Here is a 15,372-nt window from a genome sequence, read left to right as displayed (position 1 = left end):
CTTCTTTCCCTCATTATTCTGGTGCAGGTAACCTGGGTTGGATGCTGTGGCATCCTCACAGCAGTAAAACTCCCACCCAAACAGAGCTGGGCACATGGTGTTAAACCCTTCACCTTCTCTGCTCACCCCTGGGTGAGGAGCTGCATTTATTAATGCTGTTTTTAAAAGCTTTTCCCTCCTGCTCAAGGATCAATGATGGCAAAAAGAGGCCAAGGGAGATGGGGGAAAATGTGAGTCCAGAAAGGCAGTGGGTTCTCCTGGTGACTGTCATGCTGGATGTGACTATTGACATGTGACATTATTTATCTGTGACTTTGCAGTCACAGCCCACGGAAGGATTTCAGGTTTTGGTCCTGTGGGCACAGTGGGGGTTTATTACCCAGAAAAGTGCCAGGCTCCAGCCCCATGTGGCTCCCCTGGACCTGGCTGGATGGTTCCTTTCAGCACAATCAGCACAAAGTCCCGCTGACCCAAATCTGCTTACTCTGAGTTTTTGTGGCAGCCTCTGACTTTACATTGCAAATTATTATCCTGAGCTGTTTCACATGAATACTTGCTAAAAATACTCGGCTTGCACAGCCAGCCGCAGTCGGGAGCTTTGTGGAAAGAAAATCTTGCAGAGGCATTAAAAATGGGGAGAAGGTCCAGGCCCCACTGGGCTCCTCCTCGGCTCTGGCCTTGGTGATCCTGGGCTGGTGGGACACTGCCCACGTGGGACCTGTTGGAATGAGTGGTTTTGTGCCCAGTGGACCCTCCCAATGTGAGTTATTGTGCTGACCAGAGCAAATTCAGGGGTTTAATCCCAGTTGGAGCTCAAAAGCCACCTCCTTCCAGGCTTAGGCAGGCCTGGAGAAAACCTGGGCTCCCCAGCCAAGGCAGTGCAATCCCATGAGGAATCCTTTCCACATGTTTTCCTGGATTTTACCTGGCTGCTGCTGCCAGAAGCACTTTTATTCCTCACTCCTCAAGTGCTGCTGACACTTTTCCAGGTGTCAGGAACGTGTCCATGTCCTTTCCAAGCTCCAGAACCATCTCCCAGGTCTCCTCCAGCCCAGGAATCCCTACCACCTTCTAAATCACTTTTATGAGTGGGGTGAAAAAATTAAATTAGCATCAAAAAAATAACAGCCCAAATACTGGGCTGGCTGCATTTACTTTCACACTTTAATTCAATAAAAACCTCAACTTTAATTGACCTGAATTGGCTCCAACATTTCCAGCAGGCTGGGCTGGAGTCTCTTGGAAATGGGGGTCCCCCCCTGTTTGGGGTGTCAAGAGGACTTTGCCAGGGTCCTGCTCCACCTTTTAGAAAAAGAAGACAAAAGAGTAACACCACCTTTGTGTTTTACTGACTTTTCACCTAAGGGTTCCCAAAAGGGGCAGAGTTTAAAGTGGTTCTGTGATAAAACAAACTCCCAGTGCAAACAGGCTGGGGTGGGGGGCAGATAAGGCTGTTTGCTGTGCCAGGATAAGACCAAAATGGGCCTGGGAAACCTGAACTGCTGTGGGTGTTCATGGGCTGGGGGTGTGCTCTGTCCCTCTGCCCACTGCCAGCATCACTTGGCAGTGATTCCCCCAGTGCTGAGCACCTGCCCCAGGTGAGCCAGCCCCAGCCCAACCCCTGGCACCATTCTTATCCCCAACCCCATTCCTGGTCCCATCCTTCTTCTCATTTTCATCCCCAACTCCATCCCCAGCCCCATCCCCACCCTGCTCCACCTGGGTTCAGCCCCTGAAGCCCAACCCAGCTCCCACCCCAGGGTAAGCTGAGGACAGGCCCAAAATAGGCAGGATATTTCCTGTCCTTTTAAAGCTTGCTTAAAGAAAACTCATTTCCTCTGTCCTTTCGGTAGCAGAATACAAAGCAGGCAGTGCTGCCCCTTTCCCCACCTCTCAGCAATCACCTTCTTTTTCCTTATGCTGAAGCTGAGAGCCCTGGGTGCTGTGTGGGATGGGGAGCATCCAGCTGCTGTGTCAGTGTTCACCTGCCCCCACCTAGCAGAATGAGCTGTTATATTCCCATTTTCCTGCACACGGAGAGGGAGGTTGAGAGCTGGCTGTGCACCCACAGTGCTGGGGCCCCAAAGTGTCCTGAGTGAGTATCAGGATATGATTTGTAGAGTGATTTGCCTCTACATCACGTCTCCCCCCAAAATATTCAGACCATGCCCCACACTGGGATGCTGGGCACAGCTGTTCTTCAACCCAGGGCCTGACTCTGCACTGATGCCAGCAAAGAAACAGCCCAAACCAGGAATAGGAATCAGTATCCAGTTGGGAATTGAATATAAAAAGCAGGTAAAGGACCACAGAGCACCCCAGGCAAAAGCCCAGGGATGTGTGTGACTCTGCTCTCAGGAGGCAGCTGAGTGAGAGAGTGAAACTAGGGGGGTTTTGGGCTGAGTTAATCCCAGGCAGGTCCTGTTCATCTTTCTTTCCTTCCTTGATGAGTAAATAACACCCCTGGGACCCACTGCTGGTGCTGGGGGTTAATCCAATCCCAGCACATCCATTTCCCCCCAGCACTGAGCCCAAAGCTGTTTTCTTGCCTCTCCTCAGTCAGCTGAAGGAACAACCCCTGCCAGGGCCCTGCCTGGGCTTATTTTTATCAGCTGAAATAAAAAAGTGAGGATGTGATAGGTGCAGCTCCCCCAGAGCCACACCTGGGGCTCGTGCTGCCCCTTTGTTCCCAGGCTCTGGGGCTTTTCCTGCTTTGGCTGTGAGCCCATTCCTTCCCCCAGGATGCCCGATGCCCCTCACCTGTCCCTGCCATCAGAACAGGCTTTGCTGGTGGCAGAGATGGAAAGGAGCACTGAAATCTCAAACTGTTTGAACTGGTGGGAGTTGTTTTAATTTTGTTTTTAATGTCTGTTTATTTCTGCCCCCAGGGAATCATTCCTGCAGCACGTGCAGTGCTCACTTAATGGAGCCTTGTGCTAATGAGGTTTTCAGGTCTGCTGAAGGGGGGGATTTTGTTCTTATTCCAGGGTAGCAACACTCAGGCTCTCAGCTGCTTTTGGGAACCAACCCCCTGCTCCCAGGAGGTTTTGGGAACACACCCAGCACTGCAGCATCTCTCACAGGTCCCATGAAACCCAGGTGCCACCCCCTTGTCTTCCCTCCGCTGCTGAGCACCCCGACCCACCTGGCAAGGAGCAGGGATGTCCTGGTGTGTCAGGCAGGGTGCTGTGCAGCACAGAGCAGTGTCCAGCAGAACAAAGGCCCTTTTGTGTCCAGACCTTGGCCAGGGCCCACCAAAGGTTTGGGAGATGCTCCAGCTTCTCCCATGGGCACTGCAGCACAGCACCCAAGGTGTGCTGGTCAAGAGGGACAATAAGGAACTGCTGTGGTTGTTCCCCAGGGTGTTTCCTCAAAGGAAACCTGCAAGGCTGAATGAAAGAATGAGCCCCTTCATAGCTCCTGCTGGGGCTTCAGGTATCACAGGAAGAGTTCCTGCAAGTCAAAGGAATCTGGCAGCTGGAAAAGGTGACCATAAGACCTCACCACAGCCCTGAGACAAAGGCAGAGAGCATGTCCTGGCAAGGGAGGGAAATTTTTGGTGCTGCCATACCTGATCATGAGCTGCTGGAGAGGCACAGGGTGACAGTTCCAGGCAAGGCCAGGAATGGAGACAGTCTGTACTCACAGCCCTGATTCCAGCTCTGCTCATCACAACCAGCACCTGAATCACACTGCAGCCCCCAAACACCCAGTGCCAGTTGGGTTTCCAATAAAAACCACCAATGCAGTGTCATCCTGGGGAGGAATCAGTTTATTTTAAGATACATTCTGTTTCTGAAGAAGGATATTTTAGCAGCCTGCAACAGAAATGTGAACCAGAGGGTTAACCTGCCCGTTCGGCCTTGGCCAGCCTTGCCGATGCTCACACGAGATTCTTGGGATAAAAAAAAAATAAAAGAAAGGTCCAAAATTCAAACTGTACATCTTTATACAGGGTGCTTAGCTGGGGGCACTTTTTACACTGCTGTACATGCTTGGGGTAATTAAGTGCAATTGGATTTAGAGCCAATACAGCATCCCAGGCCACTAATGGAGAGAAAATACAAGGTGTGGTGGGCAGAAGCTGCACAGATACACAGGCAAACTGAGCTTATTGTGTTCCTGCTGCTCCAGAGTGCACTTCCCAAGAGAAACAGGAGTGGAGCAGAGACAGCTTATAAACCTTCCTGGTCAGGGGCTCCCTTCTTTTCCATCAGGAATATCTGTCACAGCCAGTGGCTTTGTTTTCCATCAGCTCCATTGACAAGGTAGCAGTGCCATGAGCCAGCTCACTCACTCCTGGTGCAGCATTCCTGGCAGGTTGTTTTGGGCTCCCTCACAGGAACACTGCACCACTACAGCTTTTAGGAACCAGAAATGCAGTGGCCAGCCACAGCTTCTCACTGGTTCCTACACCAGGGTGCCTCTACACAAGAACTACACCTGAAGTAGGACACACACTCTAACTAATGGAGTTGCAGGGGGGTGGGAAGCTGCCCCACAGTGCAGGGTTTCCAGCAGATGCATTCCTCCTGGGAACAGGGTGAATCAGCCCACGGTGCCCATGCTGCCGGCCAGCAGGCAGCCGGGACTGGAACGTGCTCAGACACCCAGGGCAGAGCCCACGGAGCTCTCCTGGCTGACACACACACAACAACAGCAGCAGCAGCAGCCAGGGCATGCTGAAGGTGAGGAAGGAATTCAAAACGGGGAAGAACAAACTGGAAATCAGGGGATGAGCAGAACTGCAGCCACCTTTGCTCTCAGCAGCGCAGGGGAGCGTGTGACGGAGCAGGGAGCCGAGAGCTGGCCCAGCTCCCAGCCCTGTCCCAGCCCTGCTCACAGCTTCTTCATTCCCCAAAAGCCCTGGTGGGGCTTTGGGAACCCCACGGTGCTCTCTAGCAGCAAACCAGATACACACAGTCCCCCCACCAGCCCCGGTGGGGGCCGTGTCTCCGAGTCCAGGACGGTGCAGCGCCACGGGCACTACCTTCTCTTGCGCATGCAGGTCTCCAGCCTGCCCAGCTCCTCGTAGGCCTGGTAGAAAATGTCAAAGTCTCTGGCACTCCAGCCCCTCCAGACAGCCAGGCACCTCTCCATGTTGTCATTCTCAAAGCAGCACACCACCGTGTCCTTCGCTACGAGAGCCGCGTCCACCAGCGTCCTGGGGAAGGGAGCAGAGAGCAGGGAAGGGAATTACAGGGAAGGGAAATACAGGGAAGGATGTTACAGGGAAGGGCATTACAGGGAAGGGCACTACAGGGAAGGATGTTACAGGGAAGGGCATTACAGGGAAGGGCATTACGGGGAAGGGCATTACGGGGAAGGGCATTACGGGGAAGGGCACTGCAGGGAAGGGCAGCTCTGCGAGCGCAGCACTGGCTCATGAGCTTCTCTTCCAGCTACACAAGCTTTTTATAAGCTGGAAATCCTTCAGCAAGGAGAATGTAACAAAGAGAGGGATCAGAAACTGTGTCATAGCAAAACCAAGCAGCTCAGTGACATGGGAAAAGGTTTTTAAAGGGATTCAGGTGCCTAAATATGCAGGTGGGGGCTTAAGTCTGCCATGGCATTTGAAGTTGCTGCTAATCTCCTGATTTGCTAAATCCACAGACTCTTGTTCCTGCTGCCAGCTGGGCATTTTCAGAACAGCTCCATCATAACACAGCTGACAGGCTGTCGAGAGCTTCCACAGCCTGGAATAAAGCATGGAAGTGGGATGGAGTCTGCCTGTGTCAGCTCAGGCTCTGAGCCCCGAGCCCAGAGCAGCAGGCACAGCTGTGGCAGCACTCAGGGACCCCTGTGGTCCGTGCTGTATGTCCTTCCCTTCATGGTCTCTGTTGAAGCTGGCCCTGCAGGGACCTCAGAGGGAGGTGGCTGGGCAGACAATGACACTTTTCCCTTGCAGGGCCCAAGGGACAGGAGTCCAGCCCTCACTGGGCTCCTTCTATCACTCCCATAGCAGATGGGGAAGGCTGATCCCAAAGTGTTTTCCCAGCTGGGAGCACTGCCCACAGGACTGTCCTTGGAAGCTGGTTTTTATTACAAACTGCCCCTGCAAAGCCCCCTCCCTTTCCTCCCCTCCCTGCTCTGCCGTTTGAGCAGCCCCTTCCCACTCCTCCCCTCTGCTCTTTATCCTGCTGCTCAAACAGGGAGGGTCAATGGCCATGGTGCCTGGTCCAGCAGGGCAGGACAGGTGTGAGATGTGGTATCACTTTGCCAGAACTCCACACTCAATCTGAGTTTAGCAAAACCAACCTAAGAGTACCTGTGACCAATAAAGAGAATTCTCTCCTCCCAGCTAACTGATAAAGACACTCAGCTCAGAGTAGAGGGAATGGCAGGAGCCTTTGATCTCCTGTTGTGTTCACCTGGTGGTAATAAACGATCATTTATAATCCTTAGCACTGCTTAACCTGCATTTGTTTGGACATAAATAGTACAATCCCAGACCAGTATTTAAGTGATCAGCAGGAACACCCCCACCTCTCCAGCAGCTATTTATTTCCTTGACTCTCCTTCACCGTATGAAACATTTTAAATTAACGTATATAACTGCTCTCCCCTGTGCTCCAGGAGCCGTCCCCTGGCCTGTCACTGCCCACAGCACAAAGGTGCTCATTTAGAGCCAGAACATCAACCTGGCCCACGTGAATGCAGCCACAGACAAGCGCCGTGCTCGGCATAAATACACCTCTTGTTCTGAGCGCGGGGCCGAGCCTGCCAAGCTGCTCTGACCCTCTGCCAGGTGCCCTCAGAGCAAAGGGAGCCAGCACCAGGCAGGATCAGGCCAACTCCATCACATTGTGCACGGTGCTGTCTGTGTCATTATGGGGTGTTCAGTCTCTGTGGGTTTTGGAGACCAGGCTGTAGTCACAGAGCCTTCTCCTCGCTGTCTGCCGCGCTCTAAGCGTGCACACGCCTTGATGTGCAACCAGCAACTGTGTCCTCCCACTGGGAACTCCTCAGAAGCTGCTGGAAGCCAAGAGGAAGTTCCCAAGAGCCCTGAGAGCCTGCAGAGCCCCGCTGTGCCCCTGGGCAGTGGTGTGCCCAGCCAGCCTCACCCGTAGGGAGCCAGCTCCCCCGCCTTCAGCACCGCGATCACTCTGCCCCGCTGGGTGCCCGATTCCTTCTCCAGCCCGATAACGATGATGTCCCCTCCTCTCCTGGAAGAGAAACGAGGGAGATGTCACATCCTCAGCTGAGGAAGATCCATGCTGGGTATCCATTCTCTGCTCCATGCCCACCTGCAGCCATGGGGAGGGGCACTATGATGCCACAGGGGCATCCTGAACCCACTGCAGTGAGAGATCTGTGACAAGCTAACTCAGCTTCCCAGAGGTTCCCATCAGCTCCACAGGAGGCAGCAGGACTTGCCAGGGCTGTGTCCAAGCAAGGAGGCTGCCTGCTGCTCTTTGTTTCCTCACCAGCTGGGGAAACACAGCTTGGAGTCTGACCACCCCCTTCTCATTCTGCTGAAACCAACCCAGCAAGGCCTTCCACGTGGCCAGTCTAATCAACACTGCACACTGTTAAAAGGCGTAAAAAAATCCATGTTCCATTATATTGGGAACAGAATTTCTTAATGGTAACTTGATGTTCTAGCCAGGTGAATCATACTGGGAATGCAAAAGCTGCTGAATTAGCTTGAGTTAATCTCATGTTCAGCCAGGAGGGATTTTGGCTAAGTTGCCTGGGTAAGTGACCCACTTACCTGGGGATCCAGATGAGGTCTTTTACAGGAAGAATCTTGACTGCTTGGAGATGTTCCGTGTTGTCACCCACAGGCGAAGCATCGTGGTCCAGGGAAGCCTTCAGCTCGTGGAATTTCTCAGACTCCTCAAAATCCGTGGAGAAGGGTGCACTGGAAGAGCTCGTGGGCGAGCTGGGCAGGCTGGAGGGGCAGCGGGTCACCGCGTTGGGAGGCGAGGAGGAGTAGGAAGACACAGAGCAGTAATCTGTGAGCGAGTCCTGGTGGTTCAGGATCTGGGTGCCCACGTCTGGGCTGTACAGGATGCTCATGTCCCCCGCAGGGTTGTTCTCCATCACCCCGTGGCCGATGGGGGCCGTGGCCGGGATGGCAGCCGAGGGCTGCTGGATGGTGAACATGTCCCTGAGGGGGCTGCAGTCCCCGCAGAAGTAGCGCGCGCAGAGCTGGTAGCTGCTGGCGTGGTACATCACCAGGAAGTTGCTTTGGCTGTCCAGGCACCAGACCACCTCCTCGCCGTGGCACTCGGAGTTGCAGGCGATGGATGCAATGGTGGAGGGCGGGCTGAAGGGCTCCAGCCTCCTGCTGATGTCCATGGAGGCGCAGTCGATGACGAGCAGCCCGGGGCCGTTGCTGTACCACACCTCGGCCCCGCTGTTGGTGACCTCCATGGCCCTCACCGGGTACGGGTTCTGCCGCGGGTCGCTGTCGGGGATGTTGAATTTGGACCTGTTGGCTGTGTGCGAGCACAGGTAGGAGCAGTTGTCCCCCGGCAGGCCCTGGGACACTGAAAACACGGCTACCAGTCCATCTGACAAGCCAGCCAGCACCACATATGAGTTCTGCGAGAAAGAGAGAAAAATTTCATGGAATTATAGAATGGTTGGGTTGGAAGGAACCTAAAAGATCATCTCATTCCACTGCCATGGGCAGGGACACTTTCCACTAGACCTGGCTGCTCCAAGCCCCATTCAACGTGGCCCTGAACACTTCCAGGGACTGGGAGTCCACAACCCCTCTCTTCCAGGACCTTACCATCCTCATAGCAAAGAATTTTTTCCTGTTTCTTTACTTCTCTGTAATAGAAGAGATTTCATTCCCAGAAGCTCTGCCTGCTTCTCACATTCTGCAAGAACACCAGTACCTTACTCCAGAACAGCGATAACACAACATAAAGAGGAGTCATTCCCTAGAAGCTGCTGCAGAGCCACGTTCCTTTCACCCAGTATTACCTCTCTCTTTACTGGCAAGGGCGGACAGACAGACCTGGCAGGCTGCCCTGAAGGTTAACAAATTCAAGCTGAAGTATGTTCAGAGACAGCCATCATGATCCCAGGAATCCAGCTGTAGAAACCCGGCTCACTTCCAAAAAGGAGTAAAGCTATTACTATCAATGTAGGTAGGAGAGGAATGGAAGAAATGCAGTAAAAATTGAAAGAGGGAGCCAATATTCTCAGAAACAAGAGCATCCAGTGATTGCTCCACATCCAGAGTCTGCTGCTCTGAGAGCTCTGCCCCTCTCAGGGATGTGCTCTGGGTCTGGGATCCCTGGCAGCTCAGACATCCCAGCCGAGGGCACAGAAGCAGCAGCAGTTCAGCAAAGCACCTGCCAAGTGCCATGAACAATTCTGCAGGTGGGTAAAAACCTGTCCCTAAATGTACAGATGTGCTGGACACAGCTCCAGCTCCATGGCCATGCATCCCTCGTGTCCCAGGAGCAGGAGCTGCTGAGAAGGCCATGGCTCAGCAACTCCTCCAGCTCATCCCAGCGGGGCAAAATGCTGTTAAACAGGCTGGGAAATTGATCTCTTGGGAACAAAACTTCCCGTGACCTTGGGCCTCTACCAGAAACTCCCCCATCTGTGAAGCAGATAAAACAATACTTACCTCAAAGGCCTTTCTATTTCCTCCCTGCGGAGCAATAAATCCTAAAAAAAGACCATTTTACCCAGCACTTCTTTGCTGCCTGGACTAAGCACAGCTAACCAAACAGAACCAGACAGAGCAGCACAGAACTGACACAACCTCAGCCCTCCCCAGCCTCTCCACAGTGCCTGCCTTTGGCATGACCAGGATGCCAGTGAGATGGGCTGAGGGCCCAGAGTCACCCTTTGCTGGGAATGCAAAAATTAAATTAAAGCATCCCTGTTGCCCTTCCAGGGATCTTGATTCTCCCAGGCCCAGGCAATAGTTCTCAGGCTGTAAATCCACAGAAAAATCAGTATACTGCCTTGCCCCAGCTATTGAGGGGCAGGTAGTGCAGGGTAAGTGTTATTTAATTGACAGCTCTGCTTGCAAGGCTCGTTTTGAGTCCTGGACAAAGAGACACTCTCTGCTCACCAAGTATGAGTAAAACCAAGAGAGCACTGAGCCCCTATGAGTAATCCAAATCACAGCAGAATTTTACTGTAATGGGAAAAACTAGGAAAGCAAGTGGAAAGTTGTGAAATGGGGCTTGGACTAACTCAGTCCAGTCCCAATTCTCTAACCACTAATTAAAAGAAACCCCAACGACCTGCAGTGCTCAGTGCCATGTTCCTGCTGCCATGTGGATCTGGTGCAAAGGCTCCTGGAAGTGGCTTTGCCAAGGAGTTGCATCAGGAGGTTGGATCATGGCACAATGCTTTGCACAAGCTGGGTTTTGGGTTACTTTTTCTTTGGAACGGAGTTCAATTACTTAAAACTGAATAAAACAAAGCAGAACAGCACACATTTCTCTGGTAAAAAATGGTCCAACTTTTTCAGTCTGAAGGACCCCGTGCAAGAGGCATTTCTTACTAGAAATGGAAAATTTAAATTGAAATGGGAACATCAGACATTAACTGTAATGTGGGCATGTCAACCTGAACTTCTCATAGTGTGACACAGGACACTATTAAAATCTTCAGAGATTATAATTTTGTCTCATTTGATTTGATAATGCTGAATTATCCAAGCATAGTCTTCACAAAAAATTATTTTGAATTCCTTGATTAGTGTCAGCTACTACAGAACAGAATCCCTATTCCCTTTTGGGTTCCACAGGCCAAATTTCCCTGGCACTGAGCAGTCAGCACCATAACAAGGCACAAGTGGGTCACTGACTCTCTCCTGGTGTTACCAGTAATACCAATGCCAAATCCTGGCCTGTCTGGGATGGAACAATGGTGGAAGCAAATTTGGAAGGTGTTTTTTCCACTGGGGTATTTATTGCTTTCTGTCTTGGCTATCAGGACCTGTTTCTATCCAGCCACTGCTGTTATCTCAGAGAGATAAGAAACAAGGAGCAGGAATCCAAATGCTGAGAAATGCCCTTGCCCTGCCATCCCTCACAAGACTGAGCTGAGGGAGTGACCAATTCTGCATAAGACCATGTCAAAAACCACCTCCCCACAGATGCCACAATTAATTCTTGCCAGATTTCATCCAGTGCTGGTGAGGCAGAACCCCCCTGATCAGGGTATTCCAGCAGCCACCGAAGGCAGGCAGGGCTGCAGCCTCCAGAAACCTTAAGTAACTTTCTCAGAATTCATTTTCAACATTTGGGCTCCAGGAGGAGCCAACAAAAACACAGAGCAACAAAACTGCATTTGAAGGCCCCGTGCTGCCAGCAGCCCCGCCGTGCCAGGAGGAAGGCCCCGAGCGGGGCCGTGCCGCGCCGCGCTGCGCGGGGATGAGCCGGCTCCAGACGTCCTGTCCCACTGCCAGCAGGTCAGCAGGAATGGCAGAAAATCCTGCACCATGGCCTGGTCACCTCCTCCTCCTCCTCTTGTCCCCACTGGGTCTGGCACTGCTGGCTGCAGCCTTTAAATGCAGCTTTTGTTTCCACATGTTCCAGGTTTCTGCGCAGGGCCGAAGATTTGCCCCCATTCAGGTTTCTCTCTCCCTCCACATCTCTTTGTAAGAAAGCTGCAAACCAAGGCAGAATGTGTCTTGGTTTGCCCTTTTTAACCTGCTCATTTGCTAATTTGTTTTCCTTTTTCTTCTGAAAATTGTATTGTTTACCAAAAAGAATCATCCTGGTGACAAAAAGCATGCAACAAAAAGCTTAAATTGTACAAGACTTTTCCTTGGCGGGTGAGTTTCAGATTGTGGGCCCCTCTTGCCTGCTTTCAAATTTCCATGATGCTTCCTTTGGAAGAGAAACCAAGTTTTGGAAACTATTTCTTTTGGATCAGCCTTCCCAAGGCAGTCGTAAAGAATTCCCCTTCCCAGCAACATCCCTCGGCAATTCTCTGACTAAAAGTTACCTCACATCTCACCAGCTAAAGACTTTCTTCCCAGGGAGATGCAATTCTCTTCTCCACTGGACAGCAGTGACTGTGATAACTCTGATAGAGCTTGCTGGCCAGGCAGTGAGTGTGACAAGTGTAAGCTTTCCACACAGGTTTTTTGGAAGAACTGGCTGGTTTAGTTCTTGCCAGCCTGGTCTGCACATCCCCAGGCTGCTGCTCTGGCCATTTCACTGCCAAACTCATTCATAGAAAGGAGAGAGGAAAAAGTAAGTCCAATAAACTAAGAAGGAGTGAGCTGAAGGGAGGTGGATTTCTGGAAGGTTGGGTAGGGTCGGGGGAGGAAGGGAGGTGTCTAGACTCAATATTGCTATTGTAGGGCCTGGCATTATTTATGACATTTTCTAGGCAAGCCACAAACTGGAAATAGAAACCAGGAGACATAAAGCCACTCGTAACCCCTGAGGAATGGCTTTGCAAGCTGTGTGACAGTGGAAAAGCTGAAAGCAAAAGGCTCCTTCGACTGTCCTGGATGGAACCTCAGCCAGCATGAAGAAGAAATTTGCCCCACGCACCAGAAATGAAACTCCACGGCGGACAAACGCTGCAGGTCCGGGAGCCAAGGAAAGCCAAGAGATGCAGAGAAATCCAGCCCTGTGCCAGCTTTATATCAATGCCCTACTTTAGCCCTACTTACACCATGTTTGGAAGTGCAGCAGCACACCTTACACAAACCATCAGCCTCAGACTCAGCAATCCCAGCAGAAGAGCCAGAAATGGACAGAGGCTCAGGACAGGCCTGGTACAAACCAGCAGCCCTGAGAGCTGCCCTGTGCTGAGCTCTCAGACACATCCCTGTCTGCTGGCATTTGCAAAGACTACACAGCTACCAGTAATGTTGGAACATAATTACATGTTTTCACTTGAGGTGGCTGTAAGCAAACCGGAGGTAATTTAGGTGGAAAACAGTTTTTATACATCTCCCAAGGCTTGCCCACAATAGGCAGCCAGGTCAGATTTCTCCTGCCAGAAACGGGATGGTGGCAGCTCCAGGGCTAGGCAGATAACATATAACTTGTTTTAATGCCCATAAGAGTAACTATCCATGTTACCCATAAGAGCATTACCCAAACCAGCTGTATTATCTAAGTGTTCTCATTCAAAACCAAAACAGGAGTGTGGCTGAGCCCAGATAACATTTAAGGATGACTGTGCACACAAATGACAGCACACAGCCCAGGAAAACAGTGGGTACAAGAGGCCGGATGTGCCCACGTCCTGCATTAGCACTTAACAAATCTCCATTCTAATTATTGTTTCATGTCTTCTCCACTTTGCTTGATCAGGCTAAACCTTGTGTTCCAGTGAAGTGGAAACCCAGCTGGAAAACTTCCTTGCCGAGGAATTTGATCTGTTTTGACTATTTTCCCAGCAGGTTTGGAAGTGCCAGCTTTGGTCCCCTGACTCAGGTTCTTGCCCATACCTCTGTCCTCTGGCAGAGGCAGAAAGACCTGGAAACCTTCTCCTTGCAGTGCCAAAATGTTCCTGGGAATTGCAAAGTCCTTCAGCAGCAGCTGAGAGTGGCAGCTTGGCCCAGCAGCAGAGTCTCACTACTGCCCTTCCCCTTTGGGTTATTCCTTACCCTTTTGACAAGAGGAATCACCAGGAAGCAGCTCACAGTGGCAGGAGTGTCTAAACCCTTCAGTGGAGTCTTCAAGGGACACATGCCCTGCAATCCATACACAGAAATCTTCTGGTCCTGTGAAAGAGCACACAAAACTCTATAAAAATGCAAACCACCCCCCTGCTTTTCATGTCTTGATACCTGAGCAAGATCTAATTGGTTCCAAAACTGGGTTTTATTTGTATTTTTTGATACCCAGAGAGTAAATTTCTGTTCTTCAGGGAGAACCTTTGGCATGTGGGTAGAAAGCAGGTGCTGCATGCCCCAGAATGAGCTGTGGACAATATAAGCACTATCCAAAAGTCACCAAAAATCACCAGTGTAGGGATTTTATCACCACATCCGAAAGCAGCATCTGACAGCCCTGAGTCCAAAAATCCCAAACAATTGAAGCATGTTGTATTGCATTAATCTGTCCATTTAAGGGACATTTCATTTTATGTGGAATCACACCTGTCCCACACCTCCTAAATCTACTAGACTGACCAAGAGCACCCAGTTGGGGAACCAGCAAACTTTTTGTTCTGATCCAAAAGGTGGAAATAGAATACTTTAAAATCTTTGAACTTTACTTTTTCTATACTTCTTCTTATTTTTAAAAAAAAATGAAAGAGTATTTGAGCTTTACCTCTATGTGAGAACAGAAAAAGTCAAAATATCTTATTTTCTTATGAGGAGAAAAAAAATGCTATACTCATAGCATCCATGCCAGGGCAGAGTGAAATAGCCAACACAAATGATTTACTCAGCAAGTGTGGCCCTTTTCCCCCCCACTCTAAAACACTGAACTTCAGGTATGTTTAATTTTTTTGGCTGTTTTTTCTTTGTTTTGTGTGAAATGATTGTGTCAGAGCTGGCTGATACTTAACAGCCCTTTTTGATGGGTGGGCAGGGGCTCTGGGGGATAAATCAGCCATCCTGTCTCACTCTTATCTCTTTAGCTGCAATTTTCCATGGCAAACACAGAACTCGGGTACCCATTTCCCACCAACCTTCAAATCCCTCAGGCCTCTGTCAAAACCCCACCCTTAAATGCATGTTTTCTGTCCCTGCCTCCCTTTATCACCCACAGATAAGGACATTTCCCAGATGAACCCCTGGGCACAGATTGCTCCAGCCCAGTTTCCCCTCGGGAAGCCGAGGTTCCCACGGCTGCTGCAGGCTCTGGGAGGCACAGTCTGGAGCTGTGTGTCAGGTAAGAAACAAAACACCTGGAGACAGCAGATGCAAAGTCACTGCTCATCTGAGACACCCTTTGTCTCACACACTCTTGGCTTTACTAATTTAACAGGCCCTTTCTCTTCGTTAGTGTCGGCCCTAACGAGGCCCCTCTCGAGGGGGCACAGGCAATGCTCACCTCCGTGGCTGCCCACAGGGCATTCTGAAACTTGAGTTGGCAGCACAGCTTCATTCCTGGGCAGCTCATCCTCTGCACTTCCATGACTCCCTTCTCCAGGTTCACCACCGTGTAGTTCCTGAAGGGAACAAGCAACAATTTCAGACAGCCAACATTCCTCCTGCACGGGGCCGAGGGACTTGTGGCCAAGCCATGACACAACTGCCCAGATGTGGATGATGCTGCAAGGATCTACACCCTTCCAAACTGTAAATTCCTCATTTGAAGGAAAAGAAAGGTGTGCCGTGGCTCTTCCTCAGGGGCAGATGTGCAATTGCTTCTGTGAAGATTTACACTCAGCTCTCTGACTTTGCACAGGGTTAGGAGGATGTATGTGGTCTGTTCCTGTAATTGAGCTGTGGGACAAACAGAT

The 15,372-nt window shown here is 51.0% G+C and overlaps 1 protein-coding gene across 4 annotated transcripts in view; it reads right to left on the bottom strand.

Annotated features, from left to right (window-relative positions):
• Positions 1-3,754: 3,754 nt before the first annotated feature.
• LRRK1 (leucine rich repeat kinase 1) overlaps positions 3,755-15,372 on the bottom strand; it is a 74,694-nt gene continuing 63,076 nt past the window's right edge. For all 4 annotated transcript variants that reach the window (XM_064389673.1, XM_064389672.1, XM_064389674.1 and 1 more), the window contains 5 exons: positions 14,961-15,078; positions 13,562-13,678; positions 7,715-8,550; positions 7,065-7,166; positions 3,755-5,164 (listed from right to left, as the gene is read on the bottom strand). In XM_064389673.1, coding sequence (XP_064245743.1) covers positions 4,987-5,164; positions 7,065-7,166; positions 7,715-8,550; positions 13,562-13,678; positions 14,961-15,078 — 1,351 coding nt within the window. In that variant the 3' untranslated portion in view covers positions 3,755-4,986. The remainder of the gene's footprint in view (positions 5,165-7,064; positions 7,167-7,714; positions 8,551-13,561; positions 13,679-14,960; positions 15,079-15,372) is intronic.

Source organism: Passer domesticus, chromosome 14, assembly GCF_036417665.1.
Source record: "Passer domesticus isolate bPasDom1 chromosome 14, bPasDom1.hap1, whole genome shotgun sequence".
NCBI classification, from domain to species: Eukaryota; Metazoa; Chordata; class Aves; order Passeriformes; family Passeridae; genus Passer; species Passer domesticus.
Note: the sequence above shows the minus strand (reverse complement) of the source record. Positions and strands in the feature narration are given on the sequence as shown.